This window comes from Dermacentor variabilis, unplaced genomic scaffold, assembly GCF_050947875.1.
Source record: "Dermacentor variabilis isolate Ectoservices unplaced genomic scaffold, ASM5094787v1 scaffold_13, whole genome shotgun sequence".
Taxonomy (NCBI): Eukaryota; Metazoa; Arthropoda; class Arachnida; order Ixodida; family Ixodidae; genus Dermacentor; species Dermacentor variabilis.
The window spans coordinates 32,927,880-32,955,791 of NW_027460291.1; the positions used below are offsets into that span (position 1 = coordinate 32,927,880).

Sequence of the window (27,912 nt, forward strand, 5' to 3'; positions counted from 1 at the left end):
GAGCACAAGAATCGGTATTTAGGATCGCACAAATCAGCAAACATCGTTCGGCAGAAATCTGAACAGTTTTCAGTCTAGTGTTTTATATTACAAGTGCAGAAACTCTCGCAAGTCAGAATTTTTGTTAGCGTTGCGGTAAAATCTCCGATTGCTACGCTGGGTACCTGTGTTGGATGCCAATTCGATACATTTTTAATGCGAAACCATTATATGCCCCATGAAGTGGTAAATCCGGCGTCCGTCCGGCATTATCATCCGATGGTACGAAAACCAGCGTGACCAAGTGATGACGTCACGTTCCCGAGGCTGAAACTGCTGCGAATCGCACTGCTAAATGCCACGGTGAACAGCCACGGCATCGGACGGACGCGTTGGCTCAAACCCTCAAAATTGACTTTGCCCAATTCTCAAGTTCAGTCAACCCACGTTCAAAAGCGACTGCCCCACTCCCCAAAGTGACTTGGCCCACGCTCAAAATGGACTTTGCCCAATTCGAGCACATGACCAAGTGAAAAGCATCGCGCGGAAGAGTCATACCGTGTTCGCATTCAATGCCCGCAGGGATACTTAAGTGGCTCTGTAAAGTTTTGTTATATTGCTTCCTTTTTCAGTGGCAAGAGCATGGAGTCACACTCTTGTTTTTTGCGCAGCACTTCCGGTTCACTTCCTGAGACGATCGGGGAGGAAATTCAAGATGAATCAGAAACATATACAAAAAACAGTAGAGTACAAAATTCATAGGTTTAATTATAGATATGATATCATAGCAAAAGTTTAGCAATAAGTTGAGTTACTGAATTGTTTGGAATAATTAGAAGTAATTTGAAATTACTGAGATGACCGCGGGGACGAAATTCAAAATAAATCCGAAAAATATAGAAAATGGAATAGTACAGTGCAAAATTCATGGGTTTCATTATAGATATGACAACAGAGCATAAGTTTAGTTACAAGTTGAATTACCGAAGTATCTTGAATAATTATAATTAATTAGACATCACTGCTTACCACCCAACAAAAGCACAGAATCGTAGACTTTAATTAAATACCCGCCACGTGCATACGACTTTGGAGAAATTCCTGGAAACCCGTAAGTATAAAACAATATTAATGACGTCACTAATGAGGTCACACGCAAGAAAGTTGCATGGTGTTTACCCGGCTAATTAATGGAAAACAACTACCTCCGAGTTGGGTTCGTGCGTTGCGATCGCCTAACGTTAACTTAAAGAACACCAACGCGGAGGTGAGAGTGCCACTAAGAGACACCTAATTCAATGTTGTCATTTTTTTTTCTTTTTTGTCAGTGGCATTTTGGCCTGGACGTGGCGAAAGCCTTTTCGCCACCTACAGCTGACAAAGAACGGCTGCACGAAAGAGTGCGTCATCAATGCTGCCGGACAACCACGCGCCCCGGACCACCGGTTTCTATGCTGTTGCGCTGCTGAGCACGAGGTCGAGGGATCGAATCCCGGCGGCCGCATTTCGATGGCGTCGAAATGCGCAAACGCCCGTGCACTTTGATTTAGCTGCACGTTAAGGAACCCCTAGTGGTCCAAATGATCCCGGAGTCCCCCACAACGGCGTGCGTCATAATCAGATCGTGGTTTTGGCACGTAAAGCCCGATAATTCAATTTTTTTTTAATCGGACCGTCGGGTGAAGAAGTGCAAATAAGCTTCTTGTGTCGTTCTTACAAGCGCTACAAAACACGTGTAAAAACAGCAGAGTAAACGGTGCATGAGATCTACCTGTCGAACAGCCTTTCAGAACGCGTTGCTTGCTGTCATTTGTCGTTTCTCAGATCTAAGTGGCGAAAGTGTTTTTGCCCCATCAGAGGCAATGCTGGAAAAAAAGAAATAGCGAGAGTAAAAAAAAAAGACGTTGCGACGGCGAATGGAACTTCAGACAGAAGTGTGGCAGGCAGACACATTAACTCACCGCCATCACTAAAGCTTGTGAAGTGCCTTTTCCAGATGTCATGTTAACGACTGCCTCAAAACTGATAAGAGTCTTTGCCGCATCATTTTTTATTTCGGCGTTTTGACGGCCGATTCATGTTCGCTTTACGTACATTCTGCTCTAACATGCTATCCTATAACGTATTTGATGCGCGCCGCTTATAAACGCCTTTTTCCTTAGAGCAGTAGAAGTAGTAGTAGTAGTAGTAGTAGTAGTAGTAAACTTTAGATAACATAACGAGCTCTACGCGACGTATCACGGACTGCCGTCGAAATGCACTACGGCGCGTACTCCTCCCTCTCGTTAGTGCAGGTTCCTAGATAGCACATATGATGATGGGAAGGCATGCTTGCATGATGAGCAGATCTGTTATGTATTTTACCCACTGTATTCTGAAGGCAGTTCGAGGCTTCGTGGAACGCGGTTGCGGTAGCTTTGCACACTTCGTTTTAAGAAAAAAAGGAAAACACCCTAGGGGTCAGCTGAAAAAACCGTGTACATGACCCTATATACGCGGCCATCTCCTTGACCCAACGTTTTACCACAAGTTTGACCCTATACGCATTAATTTATCGTTCAAATACCTAATTACAGGATTTGCAGTGAGGAAAAATGTTAAAGTAAGCCAATGGAACTCTACAATAATTAAAACCAGCAACATTTTCTAATTACTGAAGCTTTCTGGGACATACGTCCCATGCCTGTTTGCCAAGCAGCCTTTTCCAGGCTTGCGGCCTTGGCCATGAGCGGCACTGTGCTTCTTCATATAGTGGCGACTAATAAATTTTAAAAAAATTGAGATTCTCAGTTCCCCATATTCTTCCCGCTGAATTCATATCGAGGGCTTCAAATTTAGCAGTCTGGATACCAAGAGGTGGCACAGACGGAGGAATCATATATACGTCAATACCGGAATTTTCAAAACTCGCCTGTGGCATAATTCTTGTCGTTGAGAATGGTTATGCGAAGAGGCAGACATTACTAGCCCGAGAAATAAAAAAAACATTCAATTAATTAACAAACATTCCCTAATTAATTCCTTAATCAATTACTTTGCGGTACATATCGCAATTTAAGAATTGTAGCCAGTGAGTTTGCAAGATGTATCCTCTTCAAATGAATCCCCTGGATGACACCAGTTTCGAGATATTCTTTGCCAATGTGTGGGACGAAATAGATGAGCGTTCCAGTTGTTTCTGTGATTCAATGCAGAAAATAGCGTTTTGTTTAAAAAGTAAGTAGAACAACCGTGCATTTTTACGGCAAGTTTGATGGCGCATATATTGAAACTGGTGTATTCCTGGGGACTCATTTGACGTTGATACGTCATGCGCACTCACCGGCTCCAATTGGCAAGTTACAACATGTGCCGTAAAGTACTAGGGCGAATCAGAAAGTCTTTGTCCCTATTTTTTTAGCCAAATCACGGCTGTAAATGCGAAGTCAACATATCCATTCCCAGCGGTGAAGACCTTTCTCGGAGCGGGCCGGCCTTATCTGCCGGTAGCTCCGCGGCACGGCGCTGCTGTCAGTTGTTCAAGATGGCGGTTGTGTTTCACCCGTGCACGGCGTACGAGCAACGAAGCGTGATTTGTTTTCTATGGAGCAAGGGACGAACGCCCATAGAAATCCACACGGACATGCAGCCTACGTATGGGGGAAATGTGTCTCGCTTAAAAAGTGTGATGGCGATTCACGTGCAACCATGAATCCAAGACAGCAGTCCGACGGTGGTTTCACAGTCAGCCGGACGAATTCTACCACAGGAGCATCTATAATTTAGTACTGCGATGGCAGGAATGTCTGAGCTGGTGTGGGAACTGTGTGGACAAATAGTGTAAGGTACGTAGAATAGGACGCATGTTTGTAATTACCTGCACGTACCTTACTTTGGCTAATAAAAGATAGGGGCAAAGACTTTCTGATTCGCGCTCGTAAATAACTAAGTAGCTAATTCGTGATTTTTTTATCAGTTGAATATGGTGCTTCGATTTCTCATGCAAACAATGTCCGCCTCTCTGAATAATCGAGCTCAAGCACTATGATTACATTATCTGCAACAGGCGATCTTTAAAAATCGCGGAAAAGTTAAATATGATCCCCCAGTATACCAGGGATTATTGGCCAGCTGCCTGCTCCTAAGTTCACGGAGCAGCACACGTAACGTTTGAGGTTAAAAAGGATCCGCCATATCGAGCGGCGCCACCTAACAGTTCCAAGGCTAATCTTGCACACGTGTGCATAAATTATCAAGACAAGTGAATACGACGCGGTTGTTTTGCCAAACCTCCGCGTGCGTAATGTGGAAGATGTGGCTGCGGCTCCCGACGGCAGCAAGCATTGTCCACTGTCACTGTTATTATTCATACATTTCAACTAAGCATAACGATTAGCTTCCCTCTTGCGTTCTCTGGCTTCACTGTCTGCTGCTCACTAAAACTGCAAGCTGTATCATATAAAATACAGCATTTAATGCTTGCCTTCCAGAACAACCCCAAAATAGTTTCCGTTCAAAATATTACAGTAGGCTGAAAAACAGCAAACACACGCGCATGCATTCATTGTGTGCTGATTTTAAGCGCAATGATTGTTACAAAAAAAAGTTTACTGACGAACTTTTAGCTATGAGCGGCCTGTTGACATCCTCGAGAGGAAAAATAACTAAAAAAAATATTTTCGTAGCTACTGTCGCTGTGGACTTCATCGCCAGACATGACACATATTCCAGGTGAATATTTTAACGTCGATTGAAGCCGGAGTCTTGCAAAGTAGACGCTTCTCTTTAATGGCGGGCCAGAAGAAGAGCGTGCAGTCTACAGGCTTCATCGTCTTTCACGGCGACGACCTTTGCGCGCTATTGCGTACTCCAGGGTAGCGTATCGTGCTGCTGCCGAGAAGTAGCGGCGCCTGCCTATCGAAGCTCGACCGACGTTACTTATTGGGTAGAGTGGCGTTGTCGGGGGGGGGGGGGATGCAGGCATCCAGTAGACCATGGCGACCAAGCAAGGGCGAGACGATTTCTAGTGCGAAACTTGCACGGTTTATTCAAAGGTAGATGAAAGAAAATGAGAAGAGCATGAAGTGAACAAAAGTACATTTCGGAGCCCCTTAAATAGGCTCTCTACAGTCGTGGGCGGGATCTAGCTTCCGTCGATGTCACGTGACCGGCACGGAAAGAGCGCCCCTCCTCCTCTGGTTATACCGAGCCTGCTGAAGGAAGAAGTCGTCCCGCCTCGAGGAATTGTAGACGCCCGCCCGCCTCTTCTGCGCTTTGCGAGTTCGTGGAAGTTCTCTTCTAGGTCCAATTCCGGGAAAGGGCCTCTCTAAACTCGCACACGCACGCACACACACACACACACACACACACACACACACACACACACACACACACACACACACACACACACACACACACACACAAAGGAGGCTGTACACTGCGGGGCTTCCGGTAGACAGGCACACTCGAAACGGTCATGGCGAATTAGAAAGTCACGCTTGATTTCGACGAGGCCTGGAAAAATGTAAGGTGAGAGAAAGTTCTTTGTGCGCGAGGTGCGGGACGTTAACCATCGCAGGAGAAGTCACACTTCATTTCGACGAAGATGGTCGGGTGAAATTCCTTTTGCCACGTGGTGTCAGATGCCAACCCTAACAGCGCGCCGTCTCGCGGTGCGGGAGCCCCACAGCGCTGTGTCAATATGTAAGTAGTTCTTTTTTTTTTACTCCAGTACGTTTGTAGAAGTAGTTCAATGTGTATCAAATATGATAAACTACGCGGTATGGGGATAATTTCGCTTCTACAATTTCTACCCTGAACAACGCGGTCGATTTTGTTGCAAGCGTGACTTTCTCGTTGTTAGTAGTGCATGAAGGCAGCGTTGGCCACTCTTGAAAACTCCTTGCTGAATTACGCGAGAAAGCACAATGGTTAGGAAGTGCGGGCAGCAATGGTAGCTTCCTTCTGGCAACCACACTAAGAGCTTCGTGGAATAGTGAACTCCAAACTATTTTTGTGAAAATAATAACAAGAAACTGTATTGTATTGTTTGAAGCATGTCGTGTCCTTAGCTTCAGCAGATACGGCTGGCCACATTTAGCGCAGTTTATTAAGCTTCCTATGGTATTCTTCAGGATTCCTCAAAGAACACCAGGTTTTGGAAAAGAATACCCAACGTTTTGTCCAAAAATCGTCGTATGGCCCAACAGCCCCACCAAACAGCAAGAATGCTTGAAAATCGTTACACCATGGTGGGCAACACTGATACTATACCCCTTTTGAATTCCGTCCACAATGACGTTCTGCAAGGCGCACAACATATCATGTCCAGCACAATGTCGGAGTTGATTACTTTGCGGCTCGTATACGTGTTAAATGCTTTCGTGTGCTGAATGAGATGGGTAGGAATTAACAAATGCAAGAACGATGGAATGAGTGTGCAGCAATCACCATTTTGACAGTGTGTTGGCCGCCATGTTTTTTTACAGTTGCGCACTGCTTGAACGACAGCTGGACAATGTTCAAAAAAGGTCCACTGCATGAACAAATGCCTCGTACCATTGCGCGTATCCAAAACATTTACGTCATAAATAAAAACAACCAATGCAGATCGCATTTCATCATGAACAGTGTAAAGCCAGAGAAAGCTGGCTAACAGACTCCACTTTGTGGTCGTGCGTGGCTCCAGAAACCTTATTCAATAAATATTAAGAAGCCACACCAAGGTGGTCGGCTAGCAGTAGTAGATAATTGCATTGCCCCGCGGGCCCTCTGGAGGACAGGTGCCGCATCCATATCTCAACGTGGCACGTCTAGAACGAAGCTTACATGTATCGGCAGCAAGAAAACTGCATTTAGACAGTGCCAGTTTTTATGTTATTTTGTCCAGTTCGGTTCCTTTCATTGGCTTACGAGAACGACAAATGCGGATTTAGTATATCCAGCGTGCGACACTCTCCTAAACACGCAGTTTATAAAAATACTGGACTACACTTGGAACACCATGCTCAGTGCCTTTAAATACGCGATCACTTCCCTTTGTCAATGATGCTGCTAAGTAACAATAATGTAAATCTTTACTTTAGTAACGTGCTGTTCCCAAGAGCAGTGACTGAGTGTCAAGCCCTTCCAACGTGCACAGTATTGTCCGTAGCATTGGACACTTTTCTTTTCCTTCTCTTTCTTTTCTGGTTTTATTTTTTGTTTTACATTTGATACACTTGAGTACTGAAACCCTACTCAAATATTTTTCGCCATGAATTTTTTTAAATGTTTCGCGACTGAGATGACACGCTCATCTGGAACTTGTGCGGCGTGGCACCGACTGCAGCGTCTCACATTGTGCGCAGTGTAAGCTTTATGCTTCGTATCGAGTAATTTAAGTCGACAAGTAGATAGTCGAACTAACAAATCTTCCTTAGTATTTTGTTCCTATCCGCTGTCTAGTTTTCTTTTTCACCACGAAAAACACTGCATGCTCCGCCAAGCCCGGCGGTGCTGCTGTAGAGGTTACGTACATGTCACGCGTCTTTTCTTCTTTATTTTTTTATTTTGCTGGCTTTCTTTAGACGCATAAACAATGATTACGTAACAAGTAGGCGTTTTGAAGGTGCTGGGTGTTTTGCTACCGCGCTGTACAACTTTTGCATTGGAAGTATTGCCCTAAAGTCAAAACTCGCAAACTTAGTTAATTCACCTTGAATAATTATGCAATAAGGCTGAATAAAAAAAAATAGTGTGACTTGTTCCATGATATAGCCAACAATATGCAAGCGGCCGATCCTCCTAGAGTTCGTCAGCATGTTTTTGAACCATGGCTAAAGTTAGCTGGCGCACCATGCCTAAACTGGCTTGCTGGTGCGTGTGTCCCATACGCATATATACAGGTTTTTTTTTTTTTAGACAATAAAAATTTAAAAAAAGGCTATAAGCGCAGCGGACGTGACGCTTTTGCTTGAAAATTCCTAGACGATACGGACGTACTTAATAACGTGAGCTTCAGAAGATTAACTAACCAATCTTTTAAAAACTCTTCTATTAGTTCTTAGGGGAATGCAGTTGTATAGCTGGTGAACTTGAAGGCAGTCACATTCTAATGCGCCCTCATTTTTTTTTATGTTGAAAGTCGCATCTCATTGAAGATAATTGTCATCGAAGTTCAACGGTAAATCCAGGCAATGCCGAAACACGGCTCCGCGGGAGCGCAGGAAAGGCGCCGTCGTATGAGACGCCCCGCGACGGCAACCGCGAGGAAGAGCTCCAAACCGAACGCCTCGGCCAGTCACGGCAGCTGCTGATACGGCACGCTTTTCCCGGCAAGATTGTGGGGCGGTGTGTCGGCTCAGGACTTGCCCGCGGCATCATTCAAACTGCAGCCCGCACTCTCTTTACGGGGCGTTGCCGTATCACGCGCAGCCAGACGCGCTCAGTCTCCATATTGTCTCGATCGAGCTCTCGAATTTGAGAAATATCTCAAATTAGCTGCAATTTTCAAGATTTTCAAAAGATGGCCGCGCATCGAAAACTAAATGCCTACACCTTTGCCTATACGTTCACATAGATATAAGTACACACACACACACACACACACACACACACACACACACACACACACACACACACACACACACACACACACACACACACACACACACACACACACACACACACACACACACACACACACACACACACACACACACACGCACGCACGCACGCACGCACGTGCGCACGCAGACAGACAGACAGACAGACAGTGATATGAAGTGCTGTGCCACACGTGTCAAACATGATTCGTTCTTTTTATGTTACGTCATAGGCAAGCAGCCTATATATATAGTTCGCTGTCACTGAAATAAAACAGTGCGGTACGTGCTCTTGGATCGTCTCCGTCACTCTGCCACCCGCTACAACAGTGGCGACGAGGGTGACCACCCCGCGGAACCCCCGCCACGTACAATGGCGTCTCGGAAGCGCTGCGAGTCCTGCTGGGTACTGAAAGCAATCGAATCTACGGAGCATCGGCGGTCATGGCCCTGGCTACGAACCTCGGTACCCCAAGTTTCGACGAAAATCAAGATGAGTGGGATATTTGCTTGACTCGACTGGAGGCCTTTTTTGAAGCAAATGAGATTAAGACCGATGATAAGAAAAGGGCGCTCTCAGTTTCGACACTGTCAGCGAAGACGGTAGGCGTTCTTGCTGGACACTGCGCCCCCCAGAAAGTAAATGGCTTGAGTTACAAGGACGCACTTACCATCCTAAATAACCACTATGCGCCGAAGACTAATGAGGTTGCCGCAAGTTACAAGTTCTTTACAAGGGATCAGGCTGCAAGCGAATCTGTCCGGGACTATGTTGTTGAGCTACGCAAGCTTGCGGATAATTGTCACTTCGGCACTAGTTTGGACCGCATGTTACGGGACCGCATTGTTTGTGGCATCCGGAATCTGGTGGTGCAGCAGACGCTGCTTGAAACAACTGAGCTCACACTTGCCCAAGCTGAAACGATTGCCATAGCGGCAGAGAGAGCCGCACTCGAAGTAAGCGCAATGACTAGACCTGATAAGGAGGCAGTGGTGTGCACTGTAGCGAGTAAATCGCGCCGATATCAGACCTTCACCAAAGATAAGCCATACTGAGTGCGCACGCTGCGGAAACTACGATCACGAAGCAAGCGACTGTCCGCACAAAAAGGAGCAGTGTTTTTGCTGTCGAAAGACTGGTCATTTCTCAAGAAACTGCCGCTCCCAGCCGGGGCTCCGGGCTCGTCGTAGGCGCGATGGCATCGCTAACGCAGTTCATTGTGAGAGCGTTGTATCCCAAACGGAGGAAGGCGATATTTCATCAGTCTTCACATTGCAGGAATCACGGGAAAAGAAATCTTTGCTCCAGGCTTTCCGCAGAGTTATCCGCTGGGGTGGCGTGCCCTTGAACATGATTATTGACACGGGATCACAGTTTTCTATCATTCCGCAGGAGGTGTATCTAAAGCACCGTCTGAGTTGGCCACGCTTATCGAAATGCAAACACACGCTCAGCTGTTACTTGTGCAAGCTACCCATTGTCGGTGAACTGCACCTTGAAGCCCATTTTGCGGGGAAGACTGTACCTGCCGCACTGATGGTTACAGGCTGCTCGGGTCCCAGTCTTTGTGGAAGGGACTTAATCCAAGCGTTCTCGCTTTTGCCGTCCGGGTTTCTCGCTACGGTTCAATCGCCGTCAGCAGATCCCGACAGCCTCAGGACCGAGTTTCCTGCCCTTTTTGAGCCATTCCACATTCGAGAAGGCGCCCAACCGAAGTTCCACAGGTCGCGGTCAATTCCTTATGCTCTTCGTGAAAAAGTGGAAACTGAGCTGGGCCGTTTAGTAGAGCAAGGCATATTATCGCCCATAGCACATTCTGAGTGGGCGGCGCCAATCGTACCAGTACTGAAGAAAGACGGTTCCCTTCGCATCTGCGGCGATTTCAAAACCACAATCAATGCTGCGTGCATAACAGATCAGTACCCTTTACCAAACATTGAAGACATTTTCGCGTCGCTACGTGGGGGGTCATTTTTCACAACACTGGACCTTAAGGATGCATATACCAACTTCCATTGGATGAGGAGGCGAGGAAGTTGGCCGTGATAAACACTCACAAGGGGTTGTTCTGCTATAACAGTCTTCCGTTTGGAGTTGCCTCGGCTCCCGCGTTTTTTCAGCGGCGCATGGAAACTGTCCTGGCCGGTCTTCCAGCCGTGCAGGTGTATTTGGATGATGTACTGATAGCGGAACGTCAAGACGATAATGGCTCAGTGCTTCGGGGCGTTTTGCGCAGGCTTCAAGAAAATGCTGTCAAGCTGAAGGCCAAAAATGCCATTTTCGCAAAGACTCAATCGTCTACCTGGGCCATCGCATTGACAAAGACGGCTTGCATCTGCTTGAGAAGAACCTAGCAGCAATACGCGACTCGCCACGGCCTACGAATGTGAGCGAACTGCGCTCGTTTTTGGGTCTGTTGACTTATTATCACCGGTTCTTGCCACACATGTCAACGATACTGGCCCCGTTGTATGTTCTGCTTGAAAAAGAGCATAAATGGCACTGGGGAACGGCGCAGGAAAATTCGTATCTCACGGCTAAACAAACACTTCCGAGTTCGCCTGTTCTGACGTATTTCGATCCCAACCAACCAGTGCGCTTGGAATGCGATGCGTCGCCTTCGGGTTTAGGTGCCGTAATCTCGCACCGAATTGGAAAAGTGGATAAGCCCATTGCCTTCCGTTCACGCACGTTAACACACGCCGAAAAGAATTATTCTCAGCTCGAGAAGGAAGCGCTCGCACTGGTATTCGGAGTAACAAAGTTTCGAGACTACCTGCTGGGCCGCGAGTTTGTATTGGTCACGGACCACCAACCACTGGTGGGACTTCTACGCGAAGATTGACCTGTGCCCCCAATGGCGTCGGCACGTATTCAGAGATGGGCTCTGTTTCTAAGCCAATATAGCTACCGCATAGAGTACAAGGCCGGCAAGGAAAACGCGGACGCACTCAGCCGCTTGCCCGTGCCGATAGCAGACGTTTGTCGATCGGGCACCTTACCAGAATACGTGTTGTCTTCAGAGACCCTTGACAGCTCGTTCGTGCCAGCGGATGCCATACGGACGCTGACGAAAGGAGATGACAACCTTAGCGTTGTGCAGCACTTTGTACTGAAGGGATGGCCTAAACGCTTCTCACCGTGTCACATTCGCCTCCAACCTTATTTTTGCAGAAGACTGGAGCCGTCAAGCGTAGAAGGCTTGCTCTACTGGGGTCATCGCATCGTCGTACCCCGCAAAGCGCGAGTCTCCATGCTCGCTGAGCTACATCGGTCACACCAGGGTGCATCTGCGATGAAAAGACTGGCTCGCACGCTGTTCTGGTGGCCTGGGTTGGATGGTGAGATCGAAAGCCTTGCACGTTCGTGCATTTCATGTGTACAAGCTCAGCCAATGCCCCATCGACAGGTTCCTATCTGTTGGCCAGAAACGGGCACCAAATGGTCAAGGCTTCACATTGATTACGCCGGACCGATAGAGGGACGCATGCTGTTGATATTCGTCGACTCTAATACTAAATGGATTGAGGCACTTCCCGTCAAGTCGGCGACCACAGAAGTCACAATCAAGCGGCTTCGAGAATTGTTAGCGCGTTTTGGCCTGCCGCAACCAGTTGTATCAGATAACGGGCCTCAGTTTGCAAGTCAGCAGTTTTCCCAATTCATGACTGTCAACAACATAACTCATCTGCGTAGTGCGCCGTACCACCCACAATCTAATGGTCTCGCAGAGCGTGCGGTCCGCACAATAAAGGATGGCCTTCTTAAGCACTCGATGGTGAACGATCTCGAAACAAAACTAGCGCGAGTGCTCCTAGGCTATCGACGTACCCCACTACCGTGCGGCAAGTCTCCTTCAGAGATGCTGCTGAACTACCAAATTCGTTCGCGCTTGGATACTTGCGTCCCGTCTCTGCCTCGAAGTTACTCGCAGCCTCCCAGATTCCAGTCCGGCGACCAGGTGTGGGTGCGCAACTTTGGCCAAGGGAAGCGTTGGCGTCCAGGCATCGTCAAGAGCACAGGGGGTTCACGCCTTGTAACGGTCGACACTCCAGATGGCCTAGCCAGACGTCACTTCGACCAAATTTTCCGTCGCGTGCCTGTGTCACCCGTGACCCCAAAAGCGGAGGCTCCCGACTCTCTTCAACCCAGCCCGGACAACAAGGAACGGCCCACGTCCACGCCAGAAGGCCAGTGCAGCCTGGCCACTCCAGAAGCAACTGGCGCTGCGCCTGTTCCTTCGACACCTCCAACGTCCCTCACAGCCGAACAGGCTCTCTGTCCCCCAAGTCCACCGGTCTTACGGAGGTCTACCCGAGAACGAAGAGCCGTGCAAAGACTGCAGTTTTAAAAGAAAGGGAGAAGTGATTTGAAGTGCTGTGCCACACGTGTCAAACATGATTCGTTCTTCTTATGTTACGTCATAGGCAAGCAGCCTATATATATATATATATATATATATATATATATATATAATTAGACAATGCGGTACGTGCTCTTGGATCGTCTCCGTCATTCTGCCACCCGCTACGATAGCTAGATAGATAAGCATAACACAAATTAAACTTGTCCTCTCACTCTAGACCTGCTATCATTATATCATACATATGTCCATAATACAGCACCATCGATCCTGCCTCTTGAAACTCCTCATTACAGGTCACACCGGCTGTACAGTCAGTTCAATTTCAAGCGCATCTCCGGAAAGATTAATTCCTTTCACTACTCCGCTCTTTGAAGAGCCATTCGCCTTTGGAGCAATCTTCCTAACGCCATCCGGCGTCTTCTAGCAACTCATTTTTTTAACTCTAAATAACGTAACGTGTTCTTTTTCTTGAGTTTCCGTTATTATTGTGCTAATACCTCTTAAATACTGTTTCATTATAGCCAAATATTGTCCTGCTCACTCTGTAATTCTATTGGTTATATTTCACTTTGTGAAAATTTCTTGTTCACTGACCTCTCGCATTCAAAAGCATTCGGTTAGTTTTTGCACAATTTTCAGCACCACATTACTGAATTTTAGCGCATTTCTTACACTGTATTTTTGTATACATATTCACATATGTATTCTAATTATTGTATAATCTTTGAGTGTACTCTCCCCCCTTACACAATGCCTCTAGGGGCCTGTAAGGTATCTTTAAATAAATAAATATGGATGTGGGTTCGTATCCCACCTATGGCCAGTTATTTTTTATTCACTTTTATTTGCATTCATTTATAATTTCTTTAACTGAATTAGTAAGTACAAGTCATCATGATCATCATCGGCCTATTTTATGTCCACTGCAGGACAAAGGCCCCATTAGCCCTGTCCTATGCCGACCGATTCCTATTAGCACCCACGAATTTTCTAATTACATCGCCCCACACAGTCTTCTGCCGTCCTAGACTGCGCTTCCCTTCTCTTGCCACCCATTCTGTAACCCTAATAGTCCAACGGTTATCCAACCTGCGTATTACATGACCTGTCCAGCTCCATTTTTTTTTCTATTAACGTCAATAAGAATATCGACTATACACGCTTGCTCTCTGATCCAAACCGCTCTCTTTCTGTCTCTTAACGTTATGTCTAGCATTCTTCATTCCATCGTTCTTTGCGCGGTCCTTAACTTGTTCTCAAGCTTCTTTTCCAGTCTCCAATTTCTGCCCCATATATTAGCACCAGTAAAATGCACTGAGTGTACACCTACCTTTTCAATGATAAAGGTAAGCTTACACTCAGGAGATGACAATGCCTGCCGTATGCGTTCCAACCCATTTTTATCCTTCTCTTGTTGCCTATTAATCATTGTCTTTGTCTTCAGCATATTAATATTCAACCCTACCGTTACACTCTCTTTGTTAAGGTCCTCAATCATTTGGTGTAACTCGTCTCTATTGTTGCTGAACAGGACAATGCCTTCTGCAAACCGAAAGTTGCTGAGATATTCACCGTTGATCCTTACTCCTAAACCTTCCCAATTTAATAGCTTGAATACTTCTTCCAAGCACGCAGTGAACAGCATTGGAGAGGTTCTGTGTCCTTGTCTGACCCCTATCTTTATAACTATCTTCCTACTTCTCTTGTGTACCATTAAGGTAGCTGTGGAATCTCTGCAGATATTTTCTAAGGTATTTGCGTAAGCGGCCTGTGCTCCTTCATTCCGCAATGCATCTTCGACTGCTGGTAGCTCTACCGGATCAAATGCCTTTTCGTAATATATGAAAGCCATATAGAGAGGTTCATTGTACTCTGCGGATTTCTCAATTACCTGATTAATGAAATCGATGTGATCCACTGTAGAGTATCCCTTCTTGAAGCCAGTCTGTTCCCCTGGTTGACTAAAGTCCAGTGTTGCCCTTATTCTATAGCAAATTATATTGGTGGCTATTTTATATAATACTGGGAGTAAGCTAACGGGCCGATAATTTTTTTTTAATTCTTTAACGTCTCCCTTTCTTGTGGATTAGTATAATGTTTGCATTCTTCCAGTTTTCTGGGACCCTTGAGTTCGATAGACTCCTCGTATAAAGAGCTGCCAGTTTTCCAAGCATTATGTCGCCTCCATCTTTGATTAAATCGACTGTTATTCCATCTTCTCTTGTCGCTCTTCTTCGTTTCATGTCTTGCAGGGCCCTTCTGACCTCGTCGCTAGTTGTAGGAGGAGTTTCTCTATCCTATTCATTAGTGTTTTTAATGGAGATATCCTGACTCCTCCGGGTAGTGTACAGGTCAGTATAAAATTTTTCCGCTGCTTTTACTATATCTTCGAAATTGCTGATGATATTACGCTGCTTATCTTTCACTGCATACATCTTGGTTTGCCTATTCCAAGTTTACTTCTCAGTGGTTTCAGGCTGCGCCCGTTTTTCACGGCTTCTTCAGTCTTTCTCACGTTATAGTTTCGAATATCACTTATTTCCACCTTGTTGATCAGTTTTGACGCTTCCGCGAATTCTATCCTATCTCTTGAGTTGGACACTTTCATTCTTTGTTGTTTCTTTATTAGGTCATTTGTTACTTGGGAGAGCTTGCCCACTGGTTGCCTTGGTGCCTTGCCTCTGGCTTCAATTGCTGCCTCTGAAGCTAGCCTCTTTACGGTTTCATTCATTACCTCTTTGTCATCATCATCTCTCTGTTCTAACGCTGCTTATTTGTTTGCAAGCACCAGCCTAAATTTGTCCGCTTTTACTCTTACTGCCTCTAAGTTCACCTGCTTTTTCTTGACCAATTTTACTCTTTATCAGTTCAAATTTAGGTGAATCCTTGCCCTCACTAACCTATGATCACTGCCACTTTATCCTACCTATCACTTCTACGTCCTGCACTATGCTGGCATGAGCAGAAAGTATGAAATCAATTTTATTTCTGGTGCCACCATTAAGGCTTTTCCAGGTCCACTTTCTGTTGCTACGCTTCCTGAAGAAGGTGTTCATTATTCGCAGATTATTTTTTTCCGCGAATTGTACCAGCATCTCTCCTATAGCGTTCCTGGAATGGACGCCGTAGTTGCCAATTGCTTGTTCACCAGTCCGCCTTTTCCCCAATTTTACATTGATGTCGCCCATTACTACACGATACATAGTTTGCACTTTTCTCAAGTACAATTGATTTCCCCTATGTTGGCATTGGTGTCTGTACGTTAGCTCCTCACACACGCACACGCACACACACACACACACACACACACACACACACACACACACACATATATATATATATATATATATATATATATATATATATATATATATATATATTGAAAATTGCGCCCTTCGGTTTCGTTAACTTCTGCGGTTGTACGCGCCAGAACCGCGATAGGAATATGAGGGTCACCGTAGTGGGGGTCTCTGGATTATTTTCGACCATTTGACGTTTTTTAACTTGCAGCCAATGCACGGTGCACGTGCGTTTTGCCATTGCGCCCCCATCGAATTTCCGCCGCCGCGACCAGGATTTGATCCCGCGACCTTGTGCTTAGCGGTGCCACACCAAAGCAACGAAGCACACAGCGGGTTCCTCAGTTTCCTTTTTTTCTCGTTAACGCACGCGCGCACGCGCGCGCACACGCACGCACACGCACGCACACGCACACGCACACGCACGCACACGCACGCGCACGCGCGCGCACACGCACGCACGCACGCACGCACACGCACGCACGCACGCGCACGCACGCGCACACACGCACACGCACGCGCGCACACGCACGCGCACACGCACACGCGCCCACGCACGCACGCGCACGCGCGCACGCACGCACACAGGCGCGCACGCACGCACGCACACAGGCGCGCACACAGGCGCGCACACAGGCACGCACACAGGCACGCGCGCACGCACGCGCGCACACACTGATGCCTTCAGGTAGCATGTGTGGGTTTATGGACCAGTTGCCTTCACCCAAAAACATAACGTACTCGTGACGCTTGCGGCAGATAAGATGTTCCACATCCGCCGCCAAGGTTTGTGAGTGGTGGCGCTGGCTAACACTCCCAAGGTTAGTTGTAGTAAAAACATAAATACCAAAGAAAGTGAATGTGGAAACGGCGCCGCGGTAGCTCAATCGGTTAGAGCATCGCACGCGTAATGCGAAGGTTGTGGGATTGTTCCCCACATGCGGCAAGTTGTTTTTTCATCCACTTTCATTGCATTCATTTATCGTTTCTTTAATTAAATTAGTAAGTACAAGTAGTTTACCTTGGCGCCTTTGTTTCTGCTTACCGCCGTACAATGCTCATCCACGCAGGGCTAGGCGCCAGTGGTTTAGTCTGTTTGGTGTGCACGAGCATCTTAAACCTTCTTATCTTTTATGCCGACCAGCCCTGATTTTCTTCTAGTCTAAATACAACACATACTTTGATCCGTGGCGGTGCAACTCACCGAACGCCTGCACTCTACCCTGCAGGCGCCGCTCCTGGGAACACAAACGTGTGTTTGAAAATGCTAAACACTTTTCCAGATTTATTTTTCTAGAAGAAGCACGGCAAGAAAGGTAAATAGTAAGTAAAGGTTTGCGGAAGCATTGTTGATACACCTGCATGCGCATAGCTCCAGTGCCTGATATTAAAAGCTCAAGCGGGTACTCGCCGCGTTGGCTTAGCGGCAATGGTGTTGCGTTGCACGAGGTCCCGGGACCAGCGGCACTTCTATGAGGGCAAAATGCAAAAGCGCCCGGGTCCCGTGCATTTCGGGCACCTTAAAGATCCCCTGGTGAAAATTAATCCGGAGTCCCGCACTCCGGTGTGGCCTCGTAATGAGATCGTGGTTTTGCCACACCCCATACTTCAAGTGGGCTCTTCAAGAAAAAACTTGCGTCATCAACCTTCTCCCGCCAATTGCCCCGGGGCCATTTATCGAGAACCACAGAAAACGTGGTGATCTCGCCAATACAATACAATACAATCTTTATTGTACATAAAGAAAAAGTACAGATAGCAAAACGTGTGCGTGTCCGCGATTTCTTTTTCTTTTGGTGCGTAGTCCGCACGGGCAGTTTGCGCATAGTTTCCCCAGCGAGAAGATTTCTTCGACGTCATAATAGGATGAAGGTGGCGGCGTCGGTGGGTATTATTGCATTGCGCGTTGGAAGCTTGTCCTTTCAATCCAGGCGCACATGCCCTCCTAAAGAGACACGCACAAGGAAAATACGCGTGTCGAGGTCCCCACTTTCGTGTAGCACGACAGCAGCACCGTAATTCTAGACAGAAGACAAAATAGGTCGCTCAATGTGCAGTGTACAGGCAGCATCGGCGTATGCGTGTTCACTGTAGCCTGCTGTCAAACAGTAAGCGCTAGTCGATGAAGCCATGTTTAAGGTTCTACGCCGGTGGTTACGATCCGTGCTGCGCCGTTCGATTTGCGCCAGCTGGATAGGCGCCGCAGAAACAACCACAAGCTTGTGTGGTCGGTGGCCGTCCGTGGTATTTGCTGACCCCTAATCAGAAATCTACGAGTGCTGCCCGCAGCGTTCGTTTTCATTTTGCAAAGCTAACTGGCGTTGAAAGCAATAAACTCGCCAGCGGAGTCCGTAAGGCTTTCGCGTACACTTGAAATCTGGGCGGTGTGGATCAAAAAACTGGAGCTACTCGTGTATCCGACGAGCCCTTCCCGAGTTCGAGCATTATTGCGAACGCACAGGCTGTTCGAGCCATCAATACTTTGTGTTATACGTATAATGATCGTCTTGCGGTTTACAAACTATGTGTCCGCGCGACTGTAGTACGGCTGTAAGCATCCAAATTATAAGCGCCCACCATTTATGTTGCTACTTTTGAGAACATAACAATATTAATGGGACAGATCTTTAAGTAGATCACGAGAGACAAAAACCACATGCCGCATAAAAGCGAGAGATACAAGTGTATGCCCACAGCTCGGAGACCGTACCGGCCTGTATGTCGCTCCGACGTCAAGCGCCGTTTCTCTTGGTGACGAACCAATTGTCCATCGGTCTGGTATTGTGTATATAAACGTCTGTCATGAGAAAAAGAAATGTCATGCCGGGCAGCTCCCTGAGCCAATAGCGGCGGCACGGTTTGATATCGCTGCATCTGTCCAGAATATCAAGTTGCGGTAACGCAGCCTGCGACTGACGTCCTGTTTTCGGAGCAGACTTGTGCACGTTACAGAAAAATTCGCAGTTTCGATCGCCCGAAAGGCGAAGCATCGATTGCGATAGCAAATTAGTAGACAGCCACAATAACTAAGGATACTAGTTTTATCAGCCGTATAAACTTGTAAACACTCGCTTACTAAATAAATTAACAGGCATGGTGTCAGCGTGCACAGGTAAACATGATTACATCACACTTTATGACCGCGGACATTCACTGTCAAAACGCTGGCGAGAGGAAGCGCAGCAGCAGCGCGCGGCCGCGACCCAGGGGTGAATCTCCGCATGGCTGCCATTGGCTGTTTTAATGCAGACGCTCTTTTGACACTAGCGCCAAGGTCCCCTTCAGTTACGTCCCTAGCAGGAGGGCGATAATTTAGCAAAATGGCGGCACACACGATTGTTTGTGTTGTCATGGCAACAGCAGCCGCGCGGCGCCCCCCACCTCACTCTAGCGCTCTTTGTTTTTATTATGACGACCCGCTCGCTCCCCTTTCACGTTTCCCCATGCCCCGCGCACCTTTACTTTTGCTTTCTTTTTCTCTGTCCGCGGCGCGTATTTTTTTCATCGCACGCGCGCGCTACACCAGGCATTGGCATTGTTTGTGAACTGGCGAGTGGTGGGCCGTGGGTTCTGCAAATGTTTGCACGCACGCAGTCTTGTGCATACTTAGACTGTGCCAGCATATGCCAGAACATACATAAATTCCACTTCCAACTGAACAGATATTTGGCCTCGTTTTATTGACTTCCGTTTCCGAAAACAAAGATTTTCGTATATCTTGGAATGATACTCGCTCAGAAAATGACCATAACTGAAGAATGCATGACATGTACACGACTACTAAACAACACAAAAGTTCACAGACAGTGAAATAACGAAAAATAATAATAATAATAGAACTCAAGAAAACGCGAAGGACGTTTCATGTACACACATATACAAAAAAGATATTTATATAACGCTCTAAAGACCAAGGTGTAGAAGAGCTTCTGACATGCGCACTGAGAGCTTCTGATATACTCGCTGAGATATTGCACAAAACTGGACGACGTGTATGACATAGTCATGACAACTAAAGAAAGGGAGAATTGACTGGTAATGGCAAAAAACAATGACACGCAAAATACCTAAAGAAATTGAATAAAATGTTAAGATTGTTTTATCGACAGCCATACCAAAAAAAAAAAAAAACTTATATACCTGCACAAAAGGATATGAAATGCGTGACATGTTCATTACTATTGAACAAAATGAAAAAGACAGCCCAGAACAAAAATAACATTGCCCTAAAAACGGAAGTACACATTATCACATTATTTTGCACTTGGCCACAACTTGAGTAACGGTGCCAAGGGGGAGCAGGAGGTAGTCAGCTTTTGCAGCAGCACACAGGAAACATTCGCAGAAAGGCCTCTTCCTCAATCAAATACCAAGTGAAATAAGCCAACAACACCAGTTTACTTTCGCAACGAATGTAATGCTTAGCAGTAAGATTACGTCACTTAAGCCACTAAGTCATACCTACTGGAAACTCATTTGTGCAATAAACACGAACTGCAAAAATCTACCTAAAGAACATTTGAACTGCTCATGCTTTCCAGAGAAAAGAAAGCGCATCATGCCTACACATGGAGGTTATTCGCGCGGTTTCCCCGTCAGCAATTACTGAGATTATACATAAACACGAACAGTAATTTTTCAGCTGTTAGTAAGTTTGTAGAACGGTGACAAAGAAAAAGCGCCGAGGGCGGAATGGACAGCTGGGCGAGTTACTGAAGATGCAGAATGAGGCTTGGCACAGAAAAACACAAGTCATAGATCAGGTGACAATGAGCCGGAACATCTATTTGTCAGCTTTCTCTACTGGTAAGAGGGAAGTGTAGCACAATCAAGGCGTAACGACGTCCGGAGATTCATGGAGCACACATGTGGACAGGGCCGTCTTTGTGTACATGCGCCTTCTGATGTGCTTGGGTCTGCGCGCTCACCTGTTGTCTTTAAGCACCCGGAAAAAGCTTGCAGGGCTTATTTCTGAGGTATTCGTGCACCACTGCACGATGCACGAGCGGTGCGAGCCGTGAAACGGGTGAAACATCGCGGAGCACAAGTACACAGCTATCGAGCCCCACGAAACTGACGAAACTGCCCACGCCGGTCAAAGCACATCAGCGCACGCTTCGCGATAGCGAGTAGATAGCGAAACTTGAAACTTCATACAGCGGCCTAATCTGACGCCCAGCCGGCGGGCGCGCGCGGAGACAGCCGAAGGTGGGGTAGTTGAAAGGGTGTTGGGAGGGAGGACAGGGGGAGAGGAGATGAGAGGAGGGGAGAAAAGGCACGGCCTCCAAGATCGGCGCGTACTAGCGCGCGCCGACTAGGAGTGCGTGCAAGGGAAACGGATTTGCTTTCCCGCCCTCCTGATGGATGGCGCCAATTACCTTTCCCACCAAAGCATAGATTCCAAGGCCGCGCCGCGACACCAATGCCTCCTAAATAACAGGTCTGCGCCCTCTTATTTATGACGTCTTGCCACTTGGACCGAAATTTCCATTGTCAAGCCCGGCGTGACGAAAGCGTTGACACCAAATCACCGCGGCTTACTCGGGAGCATCGACATTACGTTCTATGGCAGTCGGGCAAGGTTGCATGACGTCATGAATTCAAGTGAAGTGACCTTGTGCTAGCAGGAGGCATTGGCCGTACGCAGTTACTGCTGGAGTAGAACAGCCATCCCCCTCCCCTTGATGCCTTGCGCATGATGGAAGACCGCACGATTCCTCCCTGCTTTCCAACCTACCGCGCACGATATTGAGTCAACAGCGTCGGCTTGCGCTCGCACGCTTTCACTCGCACACACAGCATTCGGCGCGCGGAGACGATACTATCGCTTTTGGACTTTATAAGGAACATCTAGGCGACGCCAACGGTGGCGGTGCGAATGCACCTGCAGTGTCCATATTGTAAAGGCGCTTGTTTGTCACCAGCGTTTAGGCCGACCGTCAGAGCAGGGCACGAACTCTCAGCACGAGCGGCGTTCCTCGAGAAAAAGCGCTGGAGAAGATGGCCTACTATATCTTTCCTTTTCTTCGCTACAATTACCCCCGCGAACGAAAAGGAAGCCGTCCGGCGACCTAACATCTCCTCACTATGAGTGGATCTTAGTAGGGCTTGAGGCGCTCGGCGTTGACAATGTCTCGTCCACGACGGCGCATGTCCAAGTTGGTTCAACAGGTTCGATCACGTAGTTAAAGGGGGATGCGTGTTCAAAGATACGGTAGGACCCTTCTTATTTAGGCAGTATTCCTGAAAAAAAAAAACAGGTGCAGCGGAAGGAACCGAGAGTCATTCAAGCGCTCCAGGAAGGCAGGTGGGCGCAGAAGTTGTGTCACCGCGAGTGCTCTTCTGGCGTCAAAGAAGGTAAAGGCCCGTACTAGATCGCGGCACCCTTCAGCATGTCTTGCCGTGGCAAAAATGGGCGGACACTCTGATGTATCCAGTCGGTATGGCGGAATTGTGTTGACAGTGTGCGACGGGTGCCGACCGTACAGTTAGAAAAAGGGTGAAAAACCGGTGGCGCTCTGAGTAGCGATGTTGTACGCATAGGTTATGAAGGGCACAATAACGTCCGAATCTGTGTGTTCGAAGGCGACCTACATGGCAGGATGTCGCCGAGCGTACGGTTGAAGCGTTCTGTAAGGCCATTGGTTTGAGGATGTTACGCCGTAGTTGTACGATGAACAGCGTGGCACTCTTTAAGAATGGTTTCAACTACTTCGGACACGAAGACACGTCCGCGATCAGTGAGCAGTTCTTGAGGTGGCCCATGACGCAGTATGAATCGACCAAGCAGGAAAGAGGCAACATCGTGCGCTGTGCAACTGCCGGGAGGGCGGCAGTGTCGGTGCATCTCGTGAGCTGTTCAAATGCCACAATGGCCCAGCGTTTTCCAGCCTATGTCAGGGGAAGGGGCCTATACAAATCAATGGTGACGCGCCCAACGGCCGGGTAGGGATAAGTAAAGGTTGCAGAATGGCTGGAGAGACGCGGGGTGAAGATTTCCCGCACTGATCATTGGGGAAAAAGCAAACGAAATTCTGAGCGTAGCTGTACATCGCTCGCAAGTAGTACCGCCGTCCAAGGCATTGATAAGCTTTGAAAACTCTCGAGAGTGCACACTGTGGATCGGCGTGGAAAGCTGCACGCATTTCGGAACGCAGACTGCGAGGTACTACTAACAACCCTTGGCGCTCGTCGGAGTTATGACTGCTTTGGTGAAGCAGGTGAAATGGTCAGCTTGACGACGCAATGTGCGAGTGGCTGGTTGTGCTGATGAACCTGAAAGCAAGTCTATAAGGGAGGCAATTCAATGGCCCTTGCGCTGCTCAGAAGGGATGGCGGTAAGGTCGAGCGAAGGAACGGCAAACTGGGATAGTGACCAGAAGGTATTGCCTTCGGGCAAAGGAGAGGGCGTCGGCGTCAGAATGCTGGCGTTCGCTGCGGTACAGCACGCGGATGTCGTAGTCCTGCAGGCAAGGTGTCCATCGAGCAAGACGACCTGAAGGATCCTTCAAGGACGACAGCCAATATAGTTCATGGTGGTCCGCGAATGCAACAAATTTACTGCTATACAAATAAGGCCGGAACTTAGCAAGATCCCAGATGATGGCCAGGCATTCTTTTTCTGTCACAGTGTAATTTGTCTCGGCTTTCGTCACGCGTACGACCAGCATAAGCCGTGACATATTCAGGAAACCCTCGTTTGCGCTGGGCAAGAACAGCGCCGAGGCCAACACCGCTGGCATCTGTGTGCGCCTCGGTAGGGGCTGTCGGGTCGTAATCGCGTAAAATTGGCGGAGTCGTTAGCGAACGACGGAGGTTTGTGAAGGCCTCGTCACACTAGGACGACCACGAAGTCAGGGGCCCGTTGCTTCTAAGTAGCTTCGTTAGGGGTGATATAATGGCGGCGAAATTGCGAATGAAGCGTCTCTGAAGTAGGAGCAGAGACCTATGAAACTGCGCAATTATTTGACAGACGTTGGCTTAGGGAATTCGGCGACGGCCTGAAGTTTCGCTGGATCGGGGGGAATTCTATCCTTGAATATGAAGTAAGCTAGTGCCCTATAACGTAAAACAATTCCACTCTGTTTTATTCCAATCTCCTGACGTCAAATTTACGTAACCACCGAAGCAAGCATCGGGCGGTAACTCGAGGCATTGTTTGAAAAGCCCAATGAGACGCGCTCCTCCTTTATAGGTCACTTTCTTTTTTTTTTCTTTCAAAGAGAACAGCGTTGCCTACATTGAGCAGGGGCTGAATCTTATAATGGTTCGCAAAACGAACCGTTCACTTCGCCGCTTACGTCACTGAAGGTGTCACTCCCAAGCCGGAGGTGGAAGAAGGGGAGGACGAGAGCAATAGATGAGAGGGTGCCACCTCTAAAGTGTACGTCATTATATGACGAGCTAATCGAGGAACTGCAGCATGTTTCTGCTTGCTAATTAAATATAAAATATAAATCAAATATTATACGGCAAGTTCTAAAGTATAAACGTGTGGTGCCGGGCGTTTACGCAAAGCAGAAGTAACCTATTAATGTCATTATTTTTCATTCTCAGCCGACAGGCGGTATCGCAAGCGTAAATGAGTTGGTAGAGCACAGCGCTATGTCGTCTGCTACCTGGAGCTTGCACGATGCACGCAACAGGAATGCACTGTCAGCACTTCCTAAGTAGCGAGCGCGACAAAACCGTGAACTGGTTCTCGGGGTCACCTTTACTAGCCACCTATGTCAATTTTCCTTATTTTTTACTCGTTCATCATCGGCTCGGACATGACGCGTTCACTGCCGCGCTGCCGCTATTCCTGCAATATGCCCCACGGCGCGTCGCGTGATAGAAGCAATGGAACTTGAAATCGAACATTACGATATACGGGCCCTGCATTGCCTCGCGAAGTAAAATCGAAGGGCGTGGTGCTGATGGTGCGCGCTATGCCATGAAAATGAGGAATAAAGATCGGGACTCCCGAAATCTAGAAAAAATGGCAGCCAAATAAGAGATCTCCACAATATATTCCCGTCCTGACTGCATAGTTTTATCAGCCTAACGAAGGAAGCGCTGGACCAGCCTAGGTTGAACCCTTCCGATTGTTGAACGGCGATCTGCAAGCTACTCACTCTGGCGATAACACTGGGAATTCGATCTTACGATGAAAATATCTCCTTAGCATTGACTTCGAAGTGGAGGTCACGGGAAGGCTGACTCAGGCTTTCCACCGGCCAAGACAGCAATTGCGAGAGCAACTTTGCGTACAGTGTCGGCAGCAGAGATCTAGGCCATTCCGACAAATGCTTCGCTTCCGACGGACCTCTGGGAGGTGCAGGCTGGTGGCGATGAACCGCAGCGCGCAATTCCGCCCTCTGCGTGGAATGACCACTGGTACGCTTGCACCCGAGTCTCCTCCAGTTGATAGCGTAGCCTGCAAAAGGTCTACTAGAAAGCAGGCGGGGGTGATGCAACTCATTATCCGTCATTTCTTCGAACGCGTATCACACTTCCAGCCGTGGTTGACACCGAAAGAGCGACGCCAAGCAGACGACGAAGGCAAGCAATAGCCTCCGAAGCAACCAACGCACGCGCGCGCGACGCCCGCGTGTCTTCGGGGTCGCGCGACCGGCGCGCGCGGCCAGGGTCACAAGTCAACAGCCAAGCCACAGCAACGGAACCCAAAGCGGACTACCCCTTCGCCGGTTCCGCTCTTAGCCAAAGACGGATTCGCTTTGGAAATGATTGACGGATGCGTGACGTGATAGTCATTTGCGGTGCCGCAGCCCTGTCTCTGACGGCCTCTGACGCAAGCAACGTTTTTACCACTCAGATGAGGCCAAGTGAAGCGGTTCCCTTCCGAACCGTTATAAGATTCGGCCCCAGATTTCCTTATCGAATTGGCTGATAAGAGCCGCCGAGCACGCTCAAGTGAAGAGAGATTCGATGGGGCCGAGCCAGAACAGTGAAAGTAGATAACCGGCTGAAGAGGGTGGTGCCGGCGTCTGTGAGTGATCCGCTTCCCTTAGCTTCCGGTGAATGGTAGAAAATCGCGGCGACGTGCAACGGAAAGCTAAAAATGCTGCCAGACCGGATCCTGAGCAAAGAATAGTTTGCAAAGGGATGTCGCATACCTGCAGAAAGGGTTCGATAACGTTATACCGCCACGGAAAAATGTTTATTGTACTCAAATAAATCCATGTTACACGGCCGCTCCAAGTAGCTAGTGCCCGAGCAGTCGGTGGGCAGCCATCTTCTATTTGTTTGGGAACGGAGCAGCCTTCGGCTATTGAGAAAAGAATTCAGTTCTGTTCGGCATATTAAGGCGTCTTTAACGCGTACACGTCACTTTGAGGACACGAGATTTTGCGCTTTTGTGACGTCGCGTGACAGATAGGCGAAGTGGGCGAAGCCCGAGAACGTTTGATCAATGGCAGAGTATTGTGGCGAAAAAGGCGCCGAATCAGAAATAATCATTTTTTTTTCCTTCGTTGAGTCTAATCCCGCATAATCAGTGTGCATGCACAAATCATATCCAATGGGGAGCTGTCGCGGTTTTCGTGACGTCGCGTGACAGACAGGCGAAGTAAGGCTGTCCTGAAAATTTTTGGACCAATAATGGAGGGCTGATTGCAGGATTGTAATTGAATAGTTTGGAATAGCTTTACGTTATAAGCGCCCCGAGAATTGTCCGTTGCCGAGCTGCAAATCGGCCCTGCCTTAGGTTTAGTTGTAGACCAGCGTTTGTTAGACAAGTTAAAACACATCGGAGCCGTTGAACGTGCGTGGTGAAGTCAGGATCAAAAAGTACAACGACGTCAAGATAGCACAAGCCCGTGTGCCGCGTCAGGCAACGTAGAACTGCGTCCATCCTGCTCTCAAAAGTTGCGGGCGCATTGCAAAGTCAGAAGGTGTTGCGTCAAATTCGTATAAGCCGTCGGGTGTGGCAAAAGCTGTCTTCGGCCGATCGGCGTCTGCTATGGGTGCTTGCCAATACCCTGAGCGCACATCTGAAAAGAATTGTGAGCCTTGTAAGCTGTCAGTCGCGTCGTCCGCGGGTGAAAAACTAAAGACAGGGACGTTCGCTCCATTTTGTAACGTATACGGATCTTGCGCACAATGTTACTAAGCATCTGGGTCCTTCAGCCCCGTCCTTCAGCTATAATGAAGCGCAGCGCTTCATTGTAGCTGGGAATGAGAAGAAAGACGCTCCCGGTTGAAAAGCTGAAAACATCGTGTGATTTTCCAGTATTTACGTCCCAAGTGTACTTTGCTATCGATACACACCACCACTTGTTCAATACATCGCTGGACCTCTGGTGGAGCTGTTAAGATGAGAAAGCAAATACTGAACCCCCGGGTGTGCCTGCCTGCCCAGCGAGGCTGTCGCGTGGCACCATCTCGGGCCTTCCAGTGCAGCTGCCGCCAAATTGAGGTCCTCAAATCCGCGTCATTTGTTACAGCTTGCCTCGCCAATAAAATAACCGGCTGAATGTAATTGGTTGCTGAAAAAAGTAATATAAGTTAGAGTGATCATTACCGAGTCAGCAAAGCTATGATTAAATTACAAAATTACTCAAAGAATTTAATTGATTACGAGTAGCTAATTCCAAGTAATTCGTTACGTACAAGTCTGTTACAGAGCACGTAGCGGATGCCTCTTTTTGCCAAATAATAGCGCAAGTGATATATCACACGCCCTGTGAAGAGGCTTGTGAT

General features: G+C 47.8%; 2 protein-coding genes across 3 annotated transcripts in view; one reads left to right on the plus strand and one right to left on the minus strand.

Annotated features, from left to right (window-relative positions):
• Mp (collagen XV/XVIII-type protein multiplexin) overlaps nucleotides 1-27,912 on the minus strand; it is a 448,114-nt gene that overhangs the window by 252,014 nt on the left and 168,188 nt on the right. The window lies entirely within an intron of this gene.
• Nucleotides 11,880-12,895, plus strand: LOC142566776 (uncharacterized). Its single transcript, XM_075677658.1, has 2 exons — nucleotides 11,880-11,885; nucleotides 12,479-12,895. The coding sequence occupies exons 1-2, from the start codon at nucleotides 11,883-11,885 to the stop codon at nucleotides 12,893-12,895; spliced, it is 420 nt and encodes a 139-aa protein (XP_075533773.1). The 5' UTR covers nucleotides 11,880-11,882.